The sequence below is a fragment of the Schistosoma mansoni genome, chromosome 1, assembly GCF_000237925.1.
Source record: "Schistosoma mansoni strain Puerto Rico chromosome 1, complete genome".
NCBI classification, from domain to species: domain Eukaryota; kingdom Metazoa; phylum Platyhelminthes; class Trematoda; order Strigeidida; family Schistosomatidae; genus Schistosoma; species Schistosoma mansoni.
This window is the reverse complement of record NC_031495.1, coordinates 34,042,503-34,068,388: the sequence shown is the minus strand read 5'-3', so window position 1 is coordinate 34,068,388 and position 25,886 is coordinate 34,042,503. Positions and strand designations below refer to the sequence as shown.

The following is a 25,886-nucleotide window of genomic DNA, read 5'->3' as shown; positions in this document are numbered from 1 at the left end:
TTCCTACATGGGACTGATGAAATTCGAATGATAACTCCAAATGATTAGAAGAACATATATCATGGTCCCATCTAGTGATTAGTTCCACAACTAAGACATTCTCGATTTAGATTTCTAGGTGACATTATTTTCAGTTTATAGTTCGCAGTTATTACCTCGTGGCTATAAAAGGTAATGTCTGGAAGTAAAAGACAAATGGAAGCCACTATTATTTGAAATTTTTGGAAAACTTGTGTGTGGAGGAACAAGTGGGTGAGTAATACTGAAGTTAGTTGTAGGATAATAGGTAGGTATGGCAAATCGGTTGATAAGGCTATGGACCTCGATCGACTCAGGTGCCTGGAAGATGGTGCACAAGCCTAATCGCCACCTATCCCGACTTCCAATGTTGGATGGAGTAGATTGGGAGAGAGCTAAAACCGGTCAAAGATATACTATTAGCCCATAAAGTCACTGGTTGTCAATCTTGGCCATGTTGATGGATGTAGATCAACTACTTGAGGTCCACACGACAATTTTATACAATGGGTGAGGAACGAAGGTGATATATTTGAACATCAGTCAAAGTGGCACAGATGCACTAATCACCCTTGAGTTCTGGTATTATTTCATATTTACTAATCCTTTATTTAAATTCTGCTTAAATCATATTCTCTGTTTAGTCTATTATATTATTCCTAATACTACAATCATCCTGAGCCTTTTGTTATTTATTTTATGAATTTCATCTCGTTACGTTTAGGTAGTATGGCAAAGTGGGTCGATATAACTAAGATGATTATGCGCAGATTATATAAAACACTATCGATTACCTCTCCCAAAAAAGAAACAAGAACAATATTTTATGGTAATTAGAAGTAATGTAAGAAAAATTACCACAAATCAAATAGAAGCATTTCCTTTATACTGCACGGAAAAAATCAGTTGTTATTCCTGAATAGTTTTAGATTCTTTAGCTAGTATATTTGCAGAATAAAGAATGTACACACGCACACACACAAAAACAACTATATATTCATGGTAGAGAAGAAGGATTTCACGGCTATACACAAAAAGGTTTAGGGAGAATATAGATGAAAAACGATACATATCACGAAATGGTTAGGGTTCTTTTTACTTCGACTGAAGGGGGATCTAGTTTTCAAATATTTTCTGTCACCGTAAACAGGAATGTAAGTGGTATATATTTGTACGTATTGAAGTAAAAAATCAACGAAATAAGGAAACAGATCAACATAAAACATACTAGATTAGACAAACAATGATATACTCTAGAAAGACGACAGCCTTACTACTAAATCACCTAGAATAGAGAATGTAACCACACAGGAAATCTGTTCTACCTAGATTTGCTCAAAGCTTGTGTATACATGAATACGTATATGTTATATATATAAGAAAATGGTGCATTCATATCAATGTTTGATTCTGAATGTGACATTTTGTATAATCGTAAGTCGGGAATTTTAAAGCATTCAAATGCACACATTGTGAACGAATAAATTTTAATATTCGAATAAAGGAGTATCAATGTATAACGTAACTTTTTAAAAATAATATTACTATGAAGAATTACAGATGTATGTGTATACAGTAACATTAAATGTGGAAATATCTGTTAGTCAGTTTCTTATTTGTTTGAGATAAAAGTAATTTATATTCAGTAGTACAATGTGCGAGTGTCACAGCAAAATCACAGCTAAGAGAGAGTAAATGAATATTTCGAGATTTGAACAGAAAACACAAGTACCACGCACTAAATTGTAAAACAGACAGCAATGACTGTACAATGGAAAAAACCGGTAAGGGAAGATTTCGCAAAGAAATGAAGCTGGTAAAGAATTATATATATATGCTTGTGGACATGTTGATTCGCATCACAGAAAGGCTATTTTTTGAGGCGAATAAGAAATAATAGAAAATTTTTAATGCATTAGCAAACCTATTACTGTTACCCTTTGTTTTTTGTTTTGGAATTTAACGCCAAACTCCTGGAGAAGCAGAAGCTACATTCATTATATCAGGAGATGTGAGACATGCGGTAGAACGAGTTGAATGATGTTCACCTAATCCACTAATCCATGTTAATTGGATAGGTTGTTGAGGATAAGCATACATTCCAGATTCGATATAATATGGATGATGAAAGTGAGTTGAATCGGTAAAAGTAGTTGAAATTGCTGTGGCTGGCATAGTATGCGTTTGATTTACCGTTGGTAAACAATGAACGCCTTGCATAAGATGTGTTGGATTGGCACGAGAAATTTGAAGAGGTAGAGGACCTGGATTAGAATGAACATGAAATGGTCCGTGATATCCATATAAAATAGGTGAGAGCGGTTCAGCAATTTGTGTTATCACACCATCGTTAGATATAATTGGGATGGAGCGAGGCTGTGAAACCATAACAGAACCGGTGACTGCACTTCGCATGGGTTGTTGTTGAATCCGCATTAGTTCTAAATGTTCAGTTGTTCGATTGACCAAACCAACACCAGAGTGTCCAGAAACTCGTAAGTTATTCAAATGATTATGTACTAGATTAGATGTTGGATTATCGACAAAATTGGCCCAATGGTTAGGAGGGGGACAAACTAGAACTAAAATAGGATAAAAATAGAAAATATGAAATACACCAAAGCAGATTCAAAAGTCTGTTTTACTCATAAAGAATAGAAACTGACCGGTTGTCAAGAACAGATTTAAGGTGTACTCATAAGTTTCATAAAAATATAAACGGATCGTTCATTCATAAGGTTTTGGTATTGCTCTGCTATCGCTGTTGTTGACTCATGTGTATCCAAAGTGAATCATTTAGATGTGGACATTTTTTAAAATTATTTTTATATTCGAATGATACAAACCTTTACGAATAAACGTCATACTCGTTGAGTGACGTAGTGGCCATTTAAACTCAATAACTGAGTGGATATGTTGACGTTTGGAGGGTTCGAGTCTCACAATCCAAATATCTAAGCGGGTTGTAATAAAATACTATTCAGCCTCAAGACAAAACTGTAGTCTAATGGACAGATTTTACTTCTCAACAGGTGTGTAACCACTTCACGTAAATATAGTTCGGGTTTACTTATGCGATAATGATTACTGACTGATAGGATCCTAGAAGTGTAACTCCCATTGGATAGTGTCCCAAATAGTTAAAATTTAAAGCACATGCAGAGTGAATATTCTGTTCGCTATACGATTATGTATTGATGAGAAACGGTGACAACTAGTGGGACCAATATCCTAATACATAAATTAATCCTCTGGTGTTTGACATGAATTAATCATATATATATATATATATATATATATATATATATATATATATATATATATATATATATATATATATGGAATGTACATTAGTTGTTTCGATAAGGGAGGCAAAGAAATATATTTATACAATACCGTGAGTTTGTATTAATTTTGATGCCTGAGGTGTTTCACAATTTCCGCTACTACTTATAACACTGAGTTGGATGAAACAGAAGTGTGGCCGGATGTTTAGAACAACACTTTGAAATACAAAATCTAAGATTGAAGTCTAGGACAGCTAGAATGAAGATTAACTATTAAGGTTTGACATGGCTAAAAGGGGATTAACAACTACAGCAATGATAAATTATATATTTCTTTCTAAAAACAAATTCACTCTTATTCATCACTGAGTAGTCACTGATATATCATGATCCTGTCTAGTCTTTTATATACATTGAATCCCATTGACGCATGATGCCGGTTTGAATATCCTTTACGTGGAGGAAGGTATTTTTTCAAAGATAGCAGATACAAGTTGTTGACAGCAATAAACAGCATAAAACTTAGGTATAAAGGCTTTCTTTCAAGTACCTTCAAAATATAGATAGGAAAGTGTCATTTTTTCTGAATTTTCGACCATTTTATAAGCTTTTTACACCTTTAGTCTTGTCATACTTTTTCAATTTATAATAAAATTGTATCCTTCTAGTTAGTGTTTGGTTATAGTATGTTTTAACAATACATTTACATGTATTGGCAAATGCTTTTTCTAAAGGAATCTAATTTACTAGTAATTCTATGCAATTTAATCAAGTTTCGCTTAAATAAAGATTGTGTATTCATAGTGTTGAGGTATTACAATCACGAATTATTTAACATAATTATAGCGAATAAAGCGAATGAAAAAGACTGAAACTAGTTTGACGGTGATATAGCATTTACTATGTGTAATAACTACTACTCAAGGAAAAGAATTAGTAAATAGAATAATAGGATTTGATATTACATCCCTTGAACTCAGTTGTAACTGATTACGGTCAAGAATTATCACTAATTAAATCTGAAAAAATGATTTTCACATTCAATGTATGAATAGATACGAATAAACACGTTTAGTTTAAGTGTGTTAGGTTAGTGTGTGTGTAGCTAACTGTATTCAGGATGGAACAGTTCTGATTCAGTAAATCCAATCAATTTAATATTTAAGCGTCTGTGCGGAGATAAAGATATCCTAAAAACATTGCAATAAGTCGTAATTTATAGCTGAATATCATAACCGTTAACAACGGACCATTTTATACGTTTGATCATGTGCACATTTTAATTACCCCATGGTAGTAGGCAAAATTGTGTATAATATTGACATTTGAGGCAAATATTTAAGCAGTAAAAGTATATCAATAGATGAGTATGTGAGTTCAGTCCAGAGATAATGTGCCTAGAACATAGGCTACCCAACAGGAATTGATTCCTTTCTAAGATGTATATTATCCACTGGTTCAGCAGTAGTTCGCAAAACCTAAAGTGGTTAGATCAAAATATAACTAAAAGTTTATGGAATTGCTTATGATTACTTTCAGGCTGTGTACGAAAGTAGCTGGTGTGTTTGATATGTTAAAATCAATATTTGAAAGTTGTAAGTGATTATACGGAGTAGAAATGAAACGCACTGTTTATTTACTTTTCTTCTTCCCCGACGTCTTCCTTTTTTAGTTGATTACTTTACATATCAAGTAGTACTTTAGGTGATATTTTAAAATGATAAACATTTTGTGCAACGAGATTTTATGTTATTATGCCTTAATCTAACACGAAGTGAATATAGACTTAATATCATTCATACAATAAAATAGACTCGACTTTTATGTTAGAGAATTCAGAATTGATAAAAAAAATAACTACTATAGATGTGAATAAATATATCAATCAATCACAAGTAAACACCATTACGTGATTTCAATATGAGTATTGAAAGAAATTTCACATCACTGTCGTGCCATCCAAAATTTTAATGTACAGCCACTTGAAGCCTTTTAAATGAATGGTCACGCCAACTTAATGTATTTAATCTAATTACAATATGTGAATGTAAACACTGAATCAAACTTGACATCTAAATTAGCGAGGCAGTTACAACTGTCCATTATTATTATTATCATTACTGCTACTACTACTACCACCACCATATATCCATGTCAAATACTATCATAGAGTATTAAATAAAATAAATACACTTAGAACAACCGAAGCAAATGTTGAAAGTGGACTGTTACGTTTCTTTTTCAATAACAGTTTGTTTATTAAAAAAGATTGAGTCAGACCCACTTTTAACCAATACCGAAGATGCCATATTATAATGACGACTGATCATTTAGTAACAACAAAAAACATGGTTACCAGCAAAACAACTACACTCACTAAATCAACTATTTAAGTTCAAACAAAACACACCTGGAGCGTTTGAAACCGAATCACATTGACCCGATTGTAGTACGTTGGCACCAGGAGGCACTGGATTTGAATTTGAACGTCGAAAAAACCGGTGACCTAATGCTGCAGCAGGACTAATGCGTCGAGCTGGATCGAAAGTAAGCATTCGCAGTACAAACTCCAAGAAGATGCTGTAGTCCATTGGAGTGTGACCAGATTCATGTAAGCGTCGCCCACGTGGTCCTCCAGTATTGACACCCAAAATTTCAGAAAGACGACGACTACCTGGTTGCTGGCAAGCAGCCTATGTTAGTGAGCGTAGAAAGGAAATAAACTAATATGTAAAACATAAGTATGTGATGTTTTTCAAACTGTAGAATGATTGATTAGGTGGAGTAATGGTTAACTAACAAGTGGTATATAATATGTAACTAACATTCCCAGTTCAAAGTAGTGCTGCAATAATATTTTCACGAAACACTTACCTACTTATAAGTAGTGTGCTTAGTCGTTTAAAAATAGTTGGCTTGGAGCTAATAGACGGGTTTGAAAACAACATGAGATGGATAAATAAAGACCATGCTGTATAAAGATTTATGAACGTGCAGATAATGAATTCGTTGAGTAAAAAAATTTGGAATCTCCACAAAATTTACTGTGCATCAGATTAAAATAAACCACGCATCTCAGAGAACAAGTGAAAGAAAAGAGTATACTAATCAACTATTCTTCATCACGGTAATGTGTAGCTTCCAATGAGTAAGCAAACAACAGAATTTCGATAAATTATTAAGATGAACTGTAGTAACTCTATGTGTACATTTTATTAATGGTTAGTTTAAACTTTTTCTCATTTAATCCCAACTATACTAACCGACTGTTTTAATGCTCAGATAAGAAAATTGAATTTTCATATTTTTGGTATTGCAACTGGTATCTACGTTGCATTACGTAATGGTTGATAACATTTATAGCTGAAATTCACATAGACGAAAATGAGTTAGTAATAGTCCTAAATTTCAAAAATACTAACTTGAGTAGGCGGGTACTTTAATGATTTCTTAGATTACCTTAGTGCAACGTACTAGATATTATGGTATAAACTTACGATATACACTAGTTTTATCAATCGCCTTAAAGATAGATATATTATGAGTTCAGGGTAGATTTTTCCCGCTTCAGAATAAAAAAAAGTAAGTGCGTTAATGCAGGAAAAATCACCGTAAAAGATCAATTTCAATATAAGGGAAAAAACTTTCGTTTAACAAACTTACTTTAGGTACATAAGTGCGATCAACTGTTCGTTCAAAAAATACATGCCAACGACGACTTTTTTCTAGCAGTAACCGGGGTGGCATACCAAGAACTTCAATAATTTTCATCATTTGTCCAACCTGGCAATAATCAAATGAAAAATACATAATTTTTTTAACTTTTACACGATATTGAATGAAAATCTAAGTTAATGCATCTGGAGCTCAAAAGCGAATTAATTTAGGTTATATGATGGTATTCTATTGAGGGATGGTAAAATTCATTTTCAGCACAAATATGTTTTACAGATAAGTAGGTTATGTATATTGATATTCCTTTTATTATACGCTTCATTTGGATCCGTAGATTATTACTATACCCGACACTTCCAAATCGCGCTTGTGCGTCACTTTGCCCCCCAGCATGCCCTGGTACAACCGAGAGTGGGGACAGTCAGCACTCCCTCTCGAAATGCTCTCACATGGCCACGAACATACAACCACTTCTAGGGAAATCCTACTCACCGTCTTCTCGTGGCGAGGGTGTTGTTTACGAAGTTGAGAGGACGAAAAGAAAATGTCCGATGCTTTAGTCGGGTTGGTGGACACGGTGAGTCCACCTAGGGGAGTTGGAAGGCCCTGATTCCAAACCAATGGTGCACATGGTCTCCAGTATCCTGGAAGAACAAATGGCATATGAACCAATTGTTGGTACCGGCTATCATGGGACTGCATCTCCTCACGATGCTCCACTGCCTTGTGGGTCAAACCTTTAGGTCAAAGGCTAAGGGTGTGGTCCCCTAAGGATGCCACCTGCTTCGGTCTAGGCACCCGGGCAGTACCATAGTTCTCATATAATTAAAATGAAATAGTGTGGCGCATATGTATCTGGTTCTTCTTGTACCAATATTTATGTGTTCAAATAAATAAACAATAAATTACACGATTTACTGTTCTTAATTTATGTTCGGTTTATTAACTACTGTGTTCCACATTCACAGCCACATTTTGGCTTGATCTTGTACACATGTTATTTCCTATTTTATGGTGTGATGTGGTCTGTCTGGCTGGTATATAAACCAAGTGCGTTTGAAATAGATGATTCGCATAGTGGAGACTGTTACTGGCGTCTTGGATGGGCTAGTAGAACAAAGGATCAATAAGGACGCTAGGTTAATAATACCGGTATTGTTTCTTGATATCAGGGCCGCCTTTGACTAGTTGAAGAGGACGGTGCTCTGTAATTGTCTGCTAACGAAGAGTGTGTTACAGAGGTATACCAAAATATTGAAGACTTTGTACACAAACACCTCAGACAGAGTGATGGCATACAGTAATCTCTCTATATCGTTAAATTTCAGCTGTAAGGTTATGCAGCGTTGCCCAATATCATTCCTCTTCAATTGTGCCCTCGATGATATTCTGATGAAAGTACGTAGAGGTGGTGTGGATCTGTTACCTAGAGAAAGATTTTTCGGACCTGGGAACGATAATGATTCTGTTTTACTTTGCAATGATGTAAAAACTATGGAAATCGCACTTGATTAGTCGACAATCAGTGTCCGTGGGTACGGTTTGCACTGCTCCTGTTCACTTATTTTTATTCTTTTGTCTTTCATTATACTTCCCATCCAACTATCTCTTCAGTTTCATTTTCTTGCTTGTGTGGTGCATATTTATTTCGATGTGCAGCTGTACCAGCTAGTACTTATTCTTACTTAATAAATAAACGCGAAATTATTTTAATTTGGGCATAATAATTCGGATTTATTTTATTTAAACACATATATATTGGTACAAAAGGGCACCAGATACATATGCGCCACACAAAATAATGAAAGTAGGAAGAGAAAGAATGAAAAGATAAGGCGGACTGAAATGTACAACCAGAAAACTCTTTCAGTTAAGAAAGTTAGAACCACTCTTTATGAAGAAAGTAAAAGAAGGTTACAACAGGATCGCCACTGGCTTCTATTCTGAGCCATATCTGATAACGTCTCTAGCCACTGTGTTGCACCATCTCTCGGACCCAAACCAGGGAGTCGTGAAGGACCAACAGAAGCTAGCCCTTTGCAGCTCTCTTTCATGCCACGACACCATGTCATACACTGACCTCCTCTCCGCTTTTTCCAACTAGTCCCAGGGTCGGCAAATAATGCACGACGTGGAAGTCTCTGGGACGACATTCGTAAAACATGTCCAAGCCACCGAAGTCGGTGTTTCAAGATGGTGACACCAATTGAATTATCGTCTCTGCGCCCGAACACACGATGCCGAACCTCTGCATTACTAACATGGTGTTGCCACTGTATGTCAGCAATCCTTCGGAGACAACGATGATCGAACACAGAGAGACGTCTAACATCCTCAACTCGGAGAGGCCAGGTTTCACAAGCATAGAGCAAAACTGCTCTCACCGACGCGTTGTAGATCCGACCTTTTACAGCCAGACTAACATCACGAAGGCGCCAAAGATGGCCCAGATTGGCATAAGCCGCTCAGGCTTTCATTATACGTGCATCAATCTCATCACTCACGCCACCACCAGCACTTATATAGCTACCTAGATACACGAACTTCTCAACTACTTCAATCTGCTCACCATCTAGGGTGAGTACAGGATGAGAATCCTGCCAGTCTTGTAGGAGTACTTTGTACTTGGAGGGTGCAAAGCACATGCCGTACCTGCGGACACTGATTGCCAACTGATTAAGTGCTGATTGCATGCCTTGGGCATTATCGCACAGTAAGACAATATCATCCGCATACTCAAGGTCGAGAAGTCGTTCTCCAGGCAACATATCCACACCGCCATTACTTACATCCGTCAGAGCTGTTTCCAGGATGTCGTCGATAGCAAAGTTGAAGAGGAATGGTGAGATCGGGCAACCCTGCCTAACCCCACTGCTCGAATGGAACAAGGGAGAAAGGTGGTTGTATGCCCTCACTCTGCCTGAGGTGTTCGTATACAGGGCCTTTAAGATGTTAATGAACTTCTCAGGCACACCCTTCTTCAATAGACAATCCCAGAGAACAGTCCTGTCCAACGAATCGAAGGCCGCCCTGATATCAAGAAACACTACGATTGTTGGCCTGCGATAAGTATGACGGTGTTCTAAAATTCGGCAGAGGGTGTAGACATGATCAATATGTCCTCAACCAGAACGAAAACCAGCCTGCTCCTCGCGAGTCAATCGTTCGCGGGTTTTGAACAACCTACGAAGTATGACGGAAGTCAATAGTTTGGACGCAATCGAAAGTAGACTTATCCCCCGATAGTTATTGCAGGAACAACGTGAACCCTTTTTAAAGATAGGGACGACTATTGACTCATTCCAAGATGTTGGAACACTTTCTTGCTCCCAAACCTTTCCAAACAACGCAGTCAGTTCCTTAGCCAGAAAGTCACCACCATCTTTAAAAAGAGCCGGAGGTAAGTCATCTGGGCCAGGTGATTTGTAACGTTTCAAGAGTTGGAGTTCCTTGCGGACTTCCGCCTCGTTTGGTGGATCAGTCGTCACCGGCCATGGGGGGCAGGACAAGCTGGTTGATGTTGCCGGAGCAGCAGGCCAGTTGAACTGCCCTTCGAAAAATTCCGCCCATCGTCCAAGACGTCGACAGATGTTAGTGATTGGCATCCCATCATCCTCGTAGATTGTTTCACTCACACCAGACTTCTTGCTGCCAGTGGCTCGGATGAGTTGGAAGAGCTTCCGGCAGTTACCAGATGCAGCTGCTGCTTCCATCTCATTAGCACGCTCCGACCACCAGGCTTCCCGGTCCTTACGCAAGCTTTGCCCGATTTCATTACGTAACAGCCTTCGTTTGTGGTCAAACTCACGGTCACCTGGAGTAGACCGACGGGCTTCCATCAGTTGTAAGGAGCCAGAAGAAACCCAGTGCTTGTAAGCGGGACGTTTCGCGAAGCCGCAAGCGGCTTTACTCGCCATTTTCATGGCGTCGTGAAGATGCAACCAATGCTCATCTATACTTTTCGGTGGGGTGGTAGCTAGCCTAGAGGCTAGCTCCGCTCGATACTTACTTGCAACAGAAGTTGCAGCCAGTTTACTAATATCAATCCGTTGGTGGTGGTCAATCCTTCGGCCACTGAAAAGTAAGGGGAGATTGGCGCAGACCAGGGCATGATCAGACTCCAGATAGGTACTCCAAAAGGAGCGGCAGTCTTGTACACAACCACGCCAGCGGTAGCTGATCGCGATGTGATCAATCTGAGTCCAGGCTTGGGATGCAGAGGGAGGACGCCAGGTGGCACACCGGCGATGACTGTGCCGGAAGTTAGTGCTGGCCAGAAACAGGTTGTGGTCTGTGCACAGTTGCAGCAAACGGTCCCCGTTATCTGTCCTGCTACCAACAAGTCCCCATCGGCCACCTAAACGACTCTCTTCTGTGCCTAGACGCCCGACCTGTGCATTCAAGTCTCCGGCTAGTACTACAATATCTGTCGAACGCGCTTTCTGGAGAAGAACTGTCAACTGATGGTAAAACTCATCCTTGATTGCATCCGGGCTGCAATCTGTCGGGGCATAGGCGGAGATGACGAAAAGACACTGATTCTCACGCCGATTTCTTCTCACTTTGATGGAACTTTCTAATCTAACAGCACATAACCGACTGTTAATGGGGATCCAATCGATTAGTGCTGCCTCAGCCCTAGCGCTTAGTGCGACACCAACGCCAGCAAGACCAGACGAAGATGCCACAGGGTCCCCGGATAAGCGCACGTGGAACAAGCTTTTCGAGGCGACAGATGGAGAGCGGATTTGTAGTACTTCACTAGAGTCTTGAATACGGGTCTCGGATAGACAACAAACATCAACATTAAGACCTTCCAAAGACATAGCCAGCCCTATCTGTTGTCTGATATGCATTAGTGTGCGAACGTTGAAGGAAGCCAGCTTGAACGGCGTACGTGGTTTCAGAAAGACTGCTTCAGTATTCATTATCGGTGGAAGCATTCACTTTCAACCAGACAGTGACTGGAGATCGTTTAGATAGGACAGATTTTCCACCATGGGCGAGCTGCTGCATAAGTTGAAAAGTAAGGTTACACAAATTGGGGATAAAAGGGGGTGAGTTAGCGATATGGTAAATAATAATAATAATAATAAAGGTAATAATAATAATAATGTTAATTGTCTTGCTTTTAGTATGACCAGGGATATCGTCAATAGAGTTCATAATTTCATTCATTTGTGTGTGGGCTGTGATACTGCCCGGGTGCCCAAACCGAAGCAGGTGGTTTTCTTAGGGGACCACACCCCGAGCCTTTGACCTAAAGGTCTGATCCACAAGGCAGTGGAGCATCGTGAGGAGATGCAGTCCCGTGGTTGCCGTTGACCAATGACAGGTTCTTCCGCCATTCGTTCCATCAGGATACTGGAGCCCATGTGCACCATTGGTTTGGAATCAGGGTTTTCCAACTCCCCTAGGTGGACCCTCCGTGTCCACCAATCCGGTTATAGCGCCGGACATTCGCTTTTCGTCCTCTCACTTTCGTAAACAAGGCAGAGGCTATATATTCACTGGCCATGTGAGAGCATTTCGAGAGGGAGAGCGGACTCCCCCCACTCTTGGCCGTACCAGGGCATTTGGGGGCAATAATTCGGATAGGATCTGAGCAATAAACTATTTTCAATCCTCTTAGTAATTCTGTGTCACACGTAGTTGTGACCTACATATGTACGTTTTTATGTGTCCCTCGATCTCAATCCTTACCCATTATCGGTCTATTATGTATATGAACAAAAACAAATTTATTTGGCGAGTTGACTAGTATGCTAACTTCGTGCAAAATGTGTTCTTCCCTGTTGACCTTTTTGCATTTATATGAATGTCTGAAATATAATAGTCCCAGTAACATTTCACATTTGACTTTTTACACAAGATTATATAAACGTGACAAGACCTAAGAAACATACGAAATTAATACGGGATACATATGTATGTCGCGGATCAATATATTATAGAGTTAGATGGGCCACTAGAACTGCATTCAATCGATAAAGAAATATGATTATTGGTGCTGTGAACTTGTTTTTAAATAGTAGTGTGTTGGAAATAATGCGATTAAGAACTAGGAGATAACTTGATTTCATGCATTTTTACTTTCACTTGTTTCTATAGACTAGCCTTTGCTTCAATGTGATAATTTTTCAAATTCGGTTGTTGACCCGGTACATTATTCTATAATTAACTTAAAATTCTACAATAGCAGGATGGATCAATTTTACCAGTTGATAAGGATAATTCAACTTAGTAATAGTTGGTGATTCTGTAAAGATACACTTTCAAATTAAACACTTTCATATTTCAATAAAGGATTAACATGTAAGTCAAGCATATTATCGCATTAGGTATTGTATCTAGAAAGAAATATCGAAGATTCTGTCATAAAATTGTTGTAAATATAAGATGCAATACTGTTCTTGTTACACACTAATTTGAGTTTAAAGAGATATCTTAGTTGTGATAAACGACTTATATTTGGATTCGATAGAAAATGGAATAGCTCCGACAAATCTATATGGGATACCTAACAGACGTTCGACACGTTTATGCACAATGGTATATAGGTAAAAAAGCCTTCGGTCATAGATGATGCATCCTGTATAAAAATGGTTGAGTTTCAGGTAAAAAAAAATCTATCATGAAAAAAGACGCGTAATTTGGTTAAAAGAAAATTTACCTGACCAAATGATCCTTTCCCAATAAGATTGTTAATTAAGTATTGTCCCATCCAAACCTCACCAGGCCTAACAATGTAATCATAATTGCTATCTGTGTGACGACGGTCTACATGATGAGTGGTAGTAGTACTAGTAGTAGTAGAACTATTCATTATACTACTTTTGCTTGAACCAGATAGCACAGATGATTGTTGTACTGTTGCACTAGCTGCTGGTAAAACTGTTGTTGATGCCCCAGGAATGTCTGAGTTTGTGATCACCACTTTGGTCCCTATTTGATTTATACCAGAACGGTGAACAAACTGATTTGACAGTGCTGAGTTGAAAAACATAGGTTGATTTACATATGTAACATTTGTGGGTTTTGACAGAGCATTTTGTGCATAGGAAGAGTGCAACACTTCATTAGTAGACAAACCAAGTGGATACAATTGATTTACATTGCTTTCATGAGGTCGTGCGACGCATGTATTTAAGGAAGATGAAGTCAATGTAACTAAAACTGGATTAGACACGTGACCGGAAAAAATGGATGGTAAGAGCGGGCTGGTAGGACTAATGCTAGTAACCCCAGGGATGTTATCATGTGATGATGTTCTTATATTTGCTAAAGCATCTTGACTTTGTGACGTGAGGTCGAAACGTTGACGAAAACCAGCTACAAAATAATATAAAAAGGAAATTATCGATGAAAATGTGAAATAGTAAAAATTAATAGAGCATATATTCTAGTTATTGCTTATTTGAACTAGAGTGAAATTCCTAAGAACATGTGTTTCAAAAGTTTTCAAGAAGAACGTTTCGCCGAACTATTATGAAATATCTGAAAAGCTTAAAGGATGTAGTACTGGTAAAAATCTGAACAGACTACAGTCAACATGAGTTTTTAACACAATACACAATGTAGACCAACAGAAATTAATATTAGTTTAGAAAAAAACTTATTAGTGTGCAGTCTTAATTGATCTAAACTTGAAAGAATTTACGTAATTCTAAATAGTAACACAATATTTGACTTCTGTTGAGTTACGTGCTGATTGTAATGATGACGTCATGTAGATGATCCCGTAAAGTTACAAATATATATTTATGATGCAGCGCAGGATAGAAATATTGCACAGATTGATAACAAGTGCGACAAGATGGAAAAAGATCAGAAAAGTTGATTTTATACTGTGCAAACAAGACCATTATCAACAATCGATAGGTGTTATTAAATATTCTAGAGAAGATTAGTAAGGAGTAAACAGTTATGAGGCTATGCAAATGCAAAAAAATAACTGCAACCAGTCATTTATTATGTTGGAACCAAAACACATAGAAAAGTTCGATAGAAGTCTTGCATTAATGAACTTACTATTGGTTGTAATTGGATGTATTTATTAACAAACCAGCGTAGATATGTGTTACATCAGTACAATCAAGGGGTAGACAGTAACTAAACTTAGTATTTCAAAAAATCCATACATTTAGTTTCTTTAATTCAAATTTAACGCAATCAAAACATTTGCATAAAATATGTGTTCATATTATTAAATGGAATTTTCATTAATAGTGCATAACCCGAGGAGATCAATTAATGGTCACAACATAAAAGATGAACATACTTTACAAAATGGATCTAAATGCATTAAGTTCACGATCTTCAAACACGGTTGTTAGGTGTCAGGAGAGTCTATCAACCAAAAAGTTAGGAGCTGTATTTCCATGCTGAACACAACCATGATAGACTCATATAGTTTATTTCCTTAAAATCATGGAGCCTATATGCACCCCTGGTTTAAATTTTAGACCCCCCTAGATGGATCCATCAAGTTCACGGGTTCTGCTTACATGACGAACACATTTTAACAGCTCCACTGAGTAAGCCGAGAGTTGAGTTTCTTAGCTGACCCGAAACTTGTCATTCCTCTCTTACCTGAAATCATGTACAAACCTACATTATTGTTGGCTCGATCGCTACGCTGGATGTAAGTAGTGATCTGAAGACACCAGAGATCGGATGTATATTCCACAGCAAAAAAAACTCCAAAGCACATACTGAAATGGGACTCTTCATTGTTTTCGACCCAAATTTATTTAAGCTGACTCTTATTAATGCTACAGCAAGAACTGCCACAACTCTAAAGGACTTTGGGATTCGCATAAAATGAATATCGATATAAAATCAGAACATGTAAATTATGAATCTAGCTTTAAACATACACATATATGAAGGTGGAGTTACAGAAGTTGACACGAAGTTATTATTTTGACTATGACTAACAGGACACATATTTGCAGTATGTTGATGCGTATTCAAAAACATCCCAGGTATTCGACTATTAGTCGGGGATATTGAGTCAAGCGGTGTTAAATTATAATAACATGCTGATGATCGTAAACTATTGTTATATGCACAATTCGAGGAACTGAAATTTCCAACCGGGAAAGAAATTGAATGGTGTGGATTGATTGGTTTCGTAATATCAACATTCGATTGATTCTGATAAAATCCTTCGGTTGTGGCGACGCTGATATTCCTAGCTTCTGTTGTTGACAAAAGATACAGAGGGACTTGAGATGAGTTTTTGGAACGAATATTGTTGTCTGGAGACAATGGATTTTGCTCCATATAAGTGGAAAAGCCTGTCTTTGACGGCAGGAGAGATTGATATGGGAGTATATGTTGCAAATGTGTGGAATGTGGCTCAGTATCTCTCTGGTTAGTAGAACCACGTGGATCTCTTTGATCACGAGGCACCGACTTCCCACTTTCTAGTAGAAGTGGTCTAGAAATATGTGTTGCAGTTGCACCGGAACTGCTTGTTGGTAGCCAAACATTACTGAGGGTAACAGGCATGAATTTCGAGTCTATTTGTGAATTACCTGTGTCATATATAGACTCAGAAACATCTAAAAGCAAGAGATAATTAAGCTTTGTGAATTGTATGAAAGTGTAATTTTATAAACAAATGAAACTAAGGAAATATTTTATTCATTACTTTTAAAGGAACGATTGTTGGGTTCAATTTACCTTGAGAATATTGGGACTCACGTTTGAGTTCGAAATAGATTATTGTTAGTATTTAGGACTTTTAGACATCCAGTATGTATACGGGTATATGTCGTGTTTCTGGTTTGATTATTCCCTTCAAAGTTATTTAGGAATATGGTCAAAAAGTGTGGCGTTTTGCAAATAGATATCACCACAGTCTGATACAGATGTGAGTTAGCTCAAGTTCCCATGTCACATTGGGACGACGAAATGAAAATAACAATCGATCAAAATTATGTAGTATTAATGACAAAATGACTGAAGAAATTTCTGACGTTTCATGACAATGTAAGGCATTTCTTCAGAGTAAATAGATAACCGGATTCTTTATTTTACCCCGAAGTGGTTCACACTAAGTCATGAAAAGTCTAAAATTCTAATTTCTATACTGTGATACCACAACTACATCATTATTTCATTACCAACATCCTACTCCGTGTTCATTTCATTTGAAATTACCAAGTCTAACCTTGGTAATGATATTTGAAGTCTAAATTTTGGGAATATGGTTCGAAGAAACAGTGAAAAGGTATATATATATGAAAGAATACTGAGTATCAAGGTAGAAAGGAAGAGAGAAAGTGAATGAATCTGAGCCACTGAGAACTACATCGACCCATGCCACCAGTTTCCAAGCACTGATCGTGGTTACCATGCGGACCCCAACTTGGTAGTCTGAACCTACCATAATGGTTCAGACTAACAGCCAATGACATCATGGAGTAACATTATGTCTTCGTACAACATGATATCAGCCCTCATACCCATAACAGCACACGACACCAAGTTGGTCACATTCAAATCCTTCCTACACCTCTGAGTAACTCTCTTATCTCCATGACTAATCCTTCTCACGTCCTTTTATCACCCCGCACCGCTAGGGCAACCGATTCGAGTACATGGAACGTTATTCATGGTCTCCTGAAACCACGCTCTAAACTACATGTAGGAACGTTTAACGTCCGGACATTGTGCCAAATAGGACAACAGGCTTCCTTAGCTAGGACTTTAGAACCTCGCACCATCGATGTGTGCTGCGTCTCCGAAACGCGCATACAAGATCCGAGTAGCGTCATTCATTTGACAGCACCATGTCATAATAAAGAACCGACTCGATTCACACTTCGTGTATCTGAAAGCCCTGATGCGTCAGGCCCTAGAACATAGACACACATTCAGAAGCCCCAAAATCGTAGTATTTCTTGACCTTAAGGCGGCATTTGACACCGTTGATCATCAGGTTCTATGGCAGTGTTTGTCACTGAAAGGAGTACCAAAGAAGTACATCAACCTTATAGAGGCTCTCTACTCGAACACAACTGGTCGAGTTAGAGCTTATGGCGAACTGTCATCAGTATCGATTACCTCGAGTGGTGTTCGTCAGGGCTGTTCACTCTCTCCATTCTTGTTCAACTTAATCGTAGACGTGCATTTAGAAATAACACTTCCCTCATCTCAATCTCTTGGAGTTGAACTTTTACCACTTGTTGACTTAGAACACGCTGATGACATAGTTCTATTTGACGAAGACGCTGACAAATCCCGAGTCTTCTGACCACCATAAGCAACAATGCAAGCATGTTCAAGATGGGAATCCCCCCCTCGAAGTGCAAAATGTTACTTCAGGATTGGGTTGCATCGTCAGTCAGTCAGTCAGCGACAACGTAGGACCAGGCACATATATGCATCGGTCCAAGTTGCCATACCTCGTTAGCACAACAAGATGAACACCGGATTCATAGAAGTAATTAATTTAGTGGTGGTAGTATATAAAGAAAGGTTGTATAGAAGGATATAGTATAGGAAGGAAAAAAGTTATGAAGCAATTTTAATCTCAAGGTTTAAGGGAAGATAAAGAGTGTATACACCTACGCCATTGTGATCGATTCTGAGTCATGTCACCCAGAGTCTCCAACCATTGGTTACGATAGTCACGCGGACCCCAACCAGGTAGTCTGCATCTACCAACATGGCTCAGACTAGAAGTTAGTGACTTTAAGCACTGATGCCATGTTTTGGTTTGGCCGCCCCTAACTCTCTTCCAATCATCCCCTACACTAGTCAACATTGCGCGTCGTGGTAATCGATGTTCAGGCATACGTAACACGTGGCCCAACCATCTCAGTCGATGAAGATTCATGACCTCATCAACTGATTTACCATCATTTCCTAATACCCTGCGTCTAACCTCACTATTACTTACCCGGTTATCCCAGCAGATGCGAGCAATATTTCTAAGACATCTGTGGTCAAATACTAGTAACCTACGAGTATCTTCTACTCTTAATGGCCATGTTTCGCAGCCGTAAAGTAGAAGAGAATGAACTGCTGCGCAGTATACTCGTCCCTTAATTGATAGACGGATATCTCGTCTTCGCCATAGGTGGGTTGCATCGGCACCTGAACTAATGATAGGGAGTGGAGTAGTTGAGTGTGTTGACCTCCTCACTTATCTTGGGAGTCTCATCAGCCCTTGTGGTCTGGTGTGTGACGGAATCTCAGCACGGATACAGAAGGCTCGTCTAGCTTTCGCCAGCTTGCGTCATTTATGGCGTAGGCGAGATATCCGTCTAGCAACCAAAGGACGGGTCTACTGTGCAACAGTTCGTTCCGTCCTACTTTATGGCAGTGAAACATGGCCGATAAGAGTAGAGGATGTTCGTAGGCTACTAGTTTTCGATCACAGGTGTCTTCGAAGCATTGCTCGTATATCATGGGACCACCGGGTAAGTAATGCAGTTATTAGGAAACGGGTACTAGGTAAGGATGGCAAATCGATTGATGTAGTAGTGAAAATTTATCAGTTGAGATGGCTGGGACACGTGTTACGTATGCCCAACCACCGGCTACCCAGACGTGAAATGTTTTATGGTGTAAGAGTAGGTTGGAAGAAAGCTAGGGGCGGCCAAACCAAAACGTGGCACAAATCCATGAAGTCACTGACAAGTGGACTGAGCCATGTTGGTAGGTGTAGACTACCTGGTTGGGATCCGCGAGATGATAGCAACCGATGGTTGGAGATCTTGAATGACATGGCTCAAAATCGTTTGCAATGGCGAAAGTGCATCCACTCTTTGGGTTCTCTCAAATTCTAATCTTCTGAATTATTTGTGTCCTTTTCCTTTTTCTCTTTCCAAATTTATTTCACTGGATTATACTCCTTCAATAACATCTTCAATCCCTAATCTTTCACATTAATGCTTATACTCTTACTACTTCTACCACTATGGGATTTGAATCGACAACTGCATCTCTGTGCTAATGTGGTATGGCAACTCGAACTGATGTACGTACGTACGAAGTTCTTCGTTGTAACTGACTGTTCTAATAGCCTTAGTCGATGAAGGTCCATAGCCTCTCTCAACCGATTTGCTACATTTGTCTAGTACCCTAAGTTTAACCATAATATTGCTCACACGATGATCCCAAAATACACAAACAATGCTTCGAAGATAGATGTAATCAAAAACTTGCACCCTACGTGTCTTTTATGTTTTTATAGACCATTTTTCACAGCCATCAAGTGATACATATACCTCGCGATATACACATGAGGAACCCTGAAATACACCAACTGACAGTTTATCAACGAATTCGGACTCGACCAATAGTGTCTGAGCAGAGATTCTTACGAGATTTATGTACTTATTTGGTACCCTCTTTAATGATAGACATTTTCAAAAAACCTCTCAGTCAAAAGGGTCAAATGCTCGCTAATGATCAAGAAGTAAAACCATAGTCACATGTCGGTAAATATGACCGTATTTTAAAACCTAATAATGGATATCTGGTTAATACATTAACGGCCCAGCCTAAGGCCAGCCTGATTTTTATGGGTTTGCTCTTCACAACCACTAGTTATGTATTGGAAGATTATAAAGGCTAGTATTTTAGATAGTATATCAGTCATGCTGATTCCTTTGTGGCTATCATCAGAAGAGGATTTTTGTCCTTTTCTTACAAACGGAGACGATCAGAGATCAAAACCAACCTGATTGACTTATGAGCAGCTCCCAAACAATTCTAGCCTGTATCTCGATCACCTTGGCTGCTAAAAGTGAACCACTATCTTTAACGGTCTACCGAGTTAATCCACCATGTCCGCTGCTTCCTTTGCTTTAGATTAGCTATAGCTTTTTCAACCGCGCTAAAAGCTGAGGGACTTGGGCTAATTTCCCATTCACATTATTTGGTGACAGTGGGTGTATGCTACTTATGTTGACAGAAATAAGCAGTATGTAGCACCAATCAAAAGGGGAATGCCTGGCAGCAGAAAATTGCTATGAAGAGAACAGGAAGAAAATCTGAGAACAATCGAAATAACAATAGAATTAGAGGAATAGAGTGTGTGAAGGACAGCTCAAAGATATGCAAATGATGTATTTAATGTATGATTTTCATATTTCACTAGGCCACTGTGTGGTTTTGCGTCAAACAATAAATTGGTTTCCCCCAACCTGAGTATTCGTTTACTACAGAGGGTAGCTTTTTGGGATACCTTTCCAATTTTACACTTCGAGAAGGAACGAAATCATGGTTGACTGTTGTATCATAGGTATCCTTCAGATCTCAAAGTATATGAAAAAAAAAGTTATTGGACAACACTATTATAAATAGAATAGTTATAAACAAATGAAAATTGATATTAACTACCTAGTGTAGAAAAACGATTTGTTACTCCATTTAACGTGGTTGAATCATACAGATAAGGTTGTCCTATTTGATCTGAATTCACTCGAAGTACATTCGGCACGGCCCGATGTCGAGGGTGAGGCGAGCTTTTGGAAGACACAACAGAATTGTTGCATGGAAAAGTTTGTGACTGAACAGCTGAACCTACATTGTAATTTGTAGTCACGTTCATGGCATTGTTAGAAGTTGTAGAACTATTTTCAACTGAAACACCTGAAGGGAACGATTGGTGTTCTGTGGTCCTAATAATACCACCCAAAGTGCCATGATCATACATTGGTTGTGTTTTGATACACGCTTCACTGCTAACCGGCATCCTCCAAAATGAATCCAGGTGATCATCAAGCAATAGATCATGTTCAGGTGAGCGACTCTTTTGAAGGTAAGGTATTTCAGGAACTGGAGCAGAAGCTTCATTTGTTTGACGTTGTTGTTCGCGAAGTCGTCTCTTTTTACGATAGTATACCTAAAAACAAGTGATAATATATGAGCATGGTAACTAACGGTTGAATAATAATGACCTACAATGAAATTCAACCGTATATGACTATGCAAATAAAACGGTACGATTGAGGGTCAAGAGTTTACTGTTTTTTTAATGGCCTCACAAGATTCCGAGCTCGTGGCTTGAGAATAGAATTCTAACTTACTGCCTTTAAATAGTTGGGAATATTCGTTACAAAAGTAAACAGGTGGTGCTTATACAGGGATGGAATGCATAGAGGGTTTACTAAAAAGAGCTGAGAAACCCTGATTCAATAGTGGTGGGAAAAATTAATTTGTGGATCCTGAAGGAGATATGATGCATGTGCCTGTTCTAATTACTGGTTTATGAGAACATGTTCCCACTGTCTTATGGATAAGACTTTTATGTGAAAAGTTTGATGATAATCTCTCTAAAATCCATTTTATTTTGAGGATATAACAGCAAAGAGAGTTCATAAATTTAGAAGTTTACAGGGCTATACTAATGTTTGCCTACAAATACAATGTCTTATTTGATTTTTAGATAGGAACGTAAGCGATGAAAAGCTAAATTAAGACTGAAATTGTAGCTGCGCAGTATCGGTAATTAGATAGCCAGTTTCTCCTGATATAATAAATTCAAATAGCCTAGGGACTAGAATCCCAGTTATCTAGCCACAGACACGAACTTATTTCCAAATATAAATTTGGAAGCGATGTAGCATTATTAACAATATACTGAGAAAATCTGCAGTCTAAACATTTTCATTTTATGTAAATGATGTGCAAGTTTTCCGATAATGTTGTTTTCATTCTCGTTTATGTTGTAACAAAAACGTTGCTAAACATATCGAGAGTTCATGGGGAAGAACAAAGAGTGGTTTTCTAAATCCGCATCTCACTACATTCTGAAAGTATAACTACATATGTTGGGATTTTGGGAGAAATCTCTTAATTACTACCTTCTGTCTGTACAAGGACAGGTGTTTCAAAGGTTATAACCCGACTGGGTCGATAAACCAATCGATTCTAACTTCCGCTTCAGTTGCATTGCACACGCAGATACTTTACTTCTCCATAAATAAATTAATTAAAACAGTCACCGACATGAAGCTTATTGAGAGCATACAGTCTCTTATGCATTGTAGTTGTGCTACTGAACGGACTATAGTGCCGGAAATCTTGATAATTAACGGTTTAGTGGGTAACAAACACCTTCCAACGTTAATGTAAAGATTTCTTAAAACGATTTACATGTTTAGTTAATATTTCGATTCAATGAATTTGTACTGTATTATAATTGCGTACAAATAGGGTACAAAATGTATCCTAGTTTAATTATTACGTGATTCAGTAATATAATTTTAGAAACTGTATTTGTTACACAAAATCCTATTTTGTACAAAAAGATCTGTTCACTCACATTATCCTCTGACAAACGGAAAAATATTTCATGTTTGATAGAACACGTGACTCGTATGCATAGTTTGATCCCTACTGATAGATGATTGACTGCCTCCTAAGTGGTGACTACTACCAGTTTGTGAAGACCATCTGTTCGGTCGTGCATCAACTTTAAAACGACGCTATAAACTTTCGTAACAGTCACGGTTCTTACGTAGGCTTTGTGCGACTTCAAGTGCTAGAAAATTTCAGGTTTACCGATACATGTTTCCTTAAATGACGATGATTACCAAAGACCAATTTAAGATTTCGCTATTAAATAACCATTTCAGACTCTAGTATACATTCCATAAATAAATTTTTAAACTGGAATATTATTTAGTTGCGCATGTATACATGATTAGGTCAAATTTATTGTGATTGATATACGCTATCAAGTATGTGGCAGAGCATAAAGCTCCTAAAAGAGCATGGATACAATACGTGTCAGGAATAATGCATGTCTTTGCAATACTACATTCAGAACCCAATCAACTAGGCGACTGAGCACTATCTGAACATATATAATAGTTGTGGAGAGAAGCTAATTTTAGTTAGACATCAATTCTAAATTGGTTGCTTAGTAATCAATTTCACATGTTTAAGGAACGTGATGTTGCCACTATGAAAAAGAGCAGTAATAATTTACTGGACGTACGATAGTAAAGTTTTCTAGCGCGTGATATAGCAAAACATGGCCATTTAAACATTACCTCGTTTATGTGCTTGTATGTTTGTATTAGGTTTATAGACATTTTTCTTAAAGGTATGGACCAAGGATCACGGCGTCTGAGAGAAGACACTGCAGTTTGTGAGTTTGATTGGATTTGTAGAAGTGGTGGATTTAGACAAAGGTCACCAATCAATGCTGAGTGTTGTGGTAACTGACGTAATTGAACCACATCCTGCTCCTTTAAATTAACCATGTCTCTGTAGTTGTTCAATTTTGCAGGGTAGTTTTGAGCAGCATATGCTGATGCAGCCAAGATAGCTGCTGCAGCGGACGCTCCCATTAATCTTTGACGAGCGCTAATCGAAGGGTCATCTGGGATATGAGAGGAGAGGGTTATTTTGGAACAAGAAGAAATTACTGGGTCTGAATTATAAGTAACTGAGGTAAGTGGTCGGGTATCACAAATAGGCTGACTAAGTTGACCATATGAAGATGATGTTGAAGCTTGTAAGGGTGGACTATTAACAGGATTAGTACTAGCACTATTTCTTGTACTAGATGAAGTAGTAAGTCGAAGTGAAACCTGGTCATCTGCAGCTACTCTGGATAAAGCTGAAGACAAAGAAAGCGATGAAGAAGTTATAACACCCGTGTCCAACGTGAGTGCAATAGGGGACAATGTTGTAGACAAACCAACAAAAGGAGAAGGTTCCTCCATAACACGGTGGTATAAAGTTTGGTTTACGTCACAAGCTTCATCCTCAGAGAACCATCTGCGACTAGATAGGTTATCATCGTCGACAGTTTCTAAATCACTCGTCTGAAGTTGAGAATACCCTTTGATCTGTAGTGGAAGACATTCCGAATTCATAAACCTTGACGGTTGCTCTGAAACTTCTGACTGATTACGTAAGTTAGGAGAAAATAGTATTTGTCCTCTAGAAAGTGGAGGAGGTGGAGAAGGTCGGTAACGTGCAAAAAGAGGAATGGACTCTTCTTTGACAGCTCTACCATCGACTGAAGTAAGGGAAAATGTTCCAATATCGTAATCTCCCGATTCACAATCACCTGGACTACCCTCGAATCTCACAGGTTCTTGATTGAACTCTCTTGCTAACAAGGCATCGTCATCATCATCGTAATAATTATCCATACATTGTAAAGTCAAATCGCTCATGTGACTTCCAGAATCAACCAGTTTCTTAATGACATCACGTTGCTCTTTTTCTTCCTGTGGAAGTGACCGGATTTGATCATTTGACCCTAGGATGGAAAGTTGACTTTGAACCTCATTCATGGAGTCATTAATATTAGAATTACTGGAGGAGTCTTTTGTAGAAGGATTCAAAAAACCATTATCCCTAGAATTAGTAAGGTTATCTGCATTACGCAAAATACTATCACATGGTACGGCGCAGCTATGAATATACTGAGATTCACACGACTTTGTTGGCTCGGTTGGTCTAAGTGTTGCTTTTGTCTGACATAGATGCATTTAATTTTTATGCTAATTTGATATCTACCAGCTCCAGAAGTGTTGCATCCTGGTTTGATTTGAGACAATGATATTATCTTGAAATATTCAAAGATGATTTCTACGTAAGATAAATGTCATTCTGTCTAACATAACTTAGATATTTGGATGTAAATTAGCAACATCTCTGAGTAAATAAACCTACAATAGATAAAAAGACAGTATGTAGGAAAACCTGAGGATCTCCATGTGAAAATTCATTAAAGTTAAAATAGCTTTAAAGTTTCGACATGAAAAATATGGTCACGGAGTTTGTATTTAGTTCAGTTGTTGAGTCTATCGCAACTCCAACTGGACAATGATCATTGGGTCGAGTCAGTCAGCTAAAACATAGGACCATGAACATATACGAATCGGTTAAAGTTGTCATATCATTAGCACAACAAGG

General features: G+C 38.2%; 1 protein-coding gene across 1 annotated transcript; it reads right to left on the bottom strand.

Moving 5' to 3' along the window:
- Window positions 1-1,861: 1,861 nt before the first annotated feature.
- On the bottom strand, window positions 1,862-25,459 carry Smp_142610 (serine/threonine kinase; the record flags this gene model as incomplete). The annotated part of the gene is made up of 7 exons (XM_018794164.1): window positions 1,862-2,600; window positions 5,716-5,998; window positions 6,969-7,088; window positions 13,654-14,312; window positions 15,860-16,549; window positions 21,345-21,849; window positions 24,005-25,459. The coding sequence occupies 7 exons, from the start codon at window positions 25,457-25,459 to the stop codon at window positions 1,978-1,980; spliced, it is 4,335 nt and encodes a 1,444-aa protein (XP_018648604.1). The 3' UTR covers window positions 1,862-1,977.
- Between the last annotated feature and the right edge of the window lie 427 nt (window positions 25,460-25,886).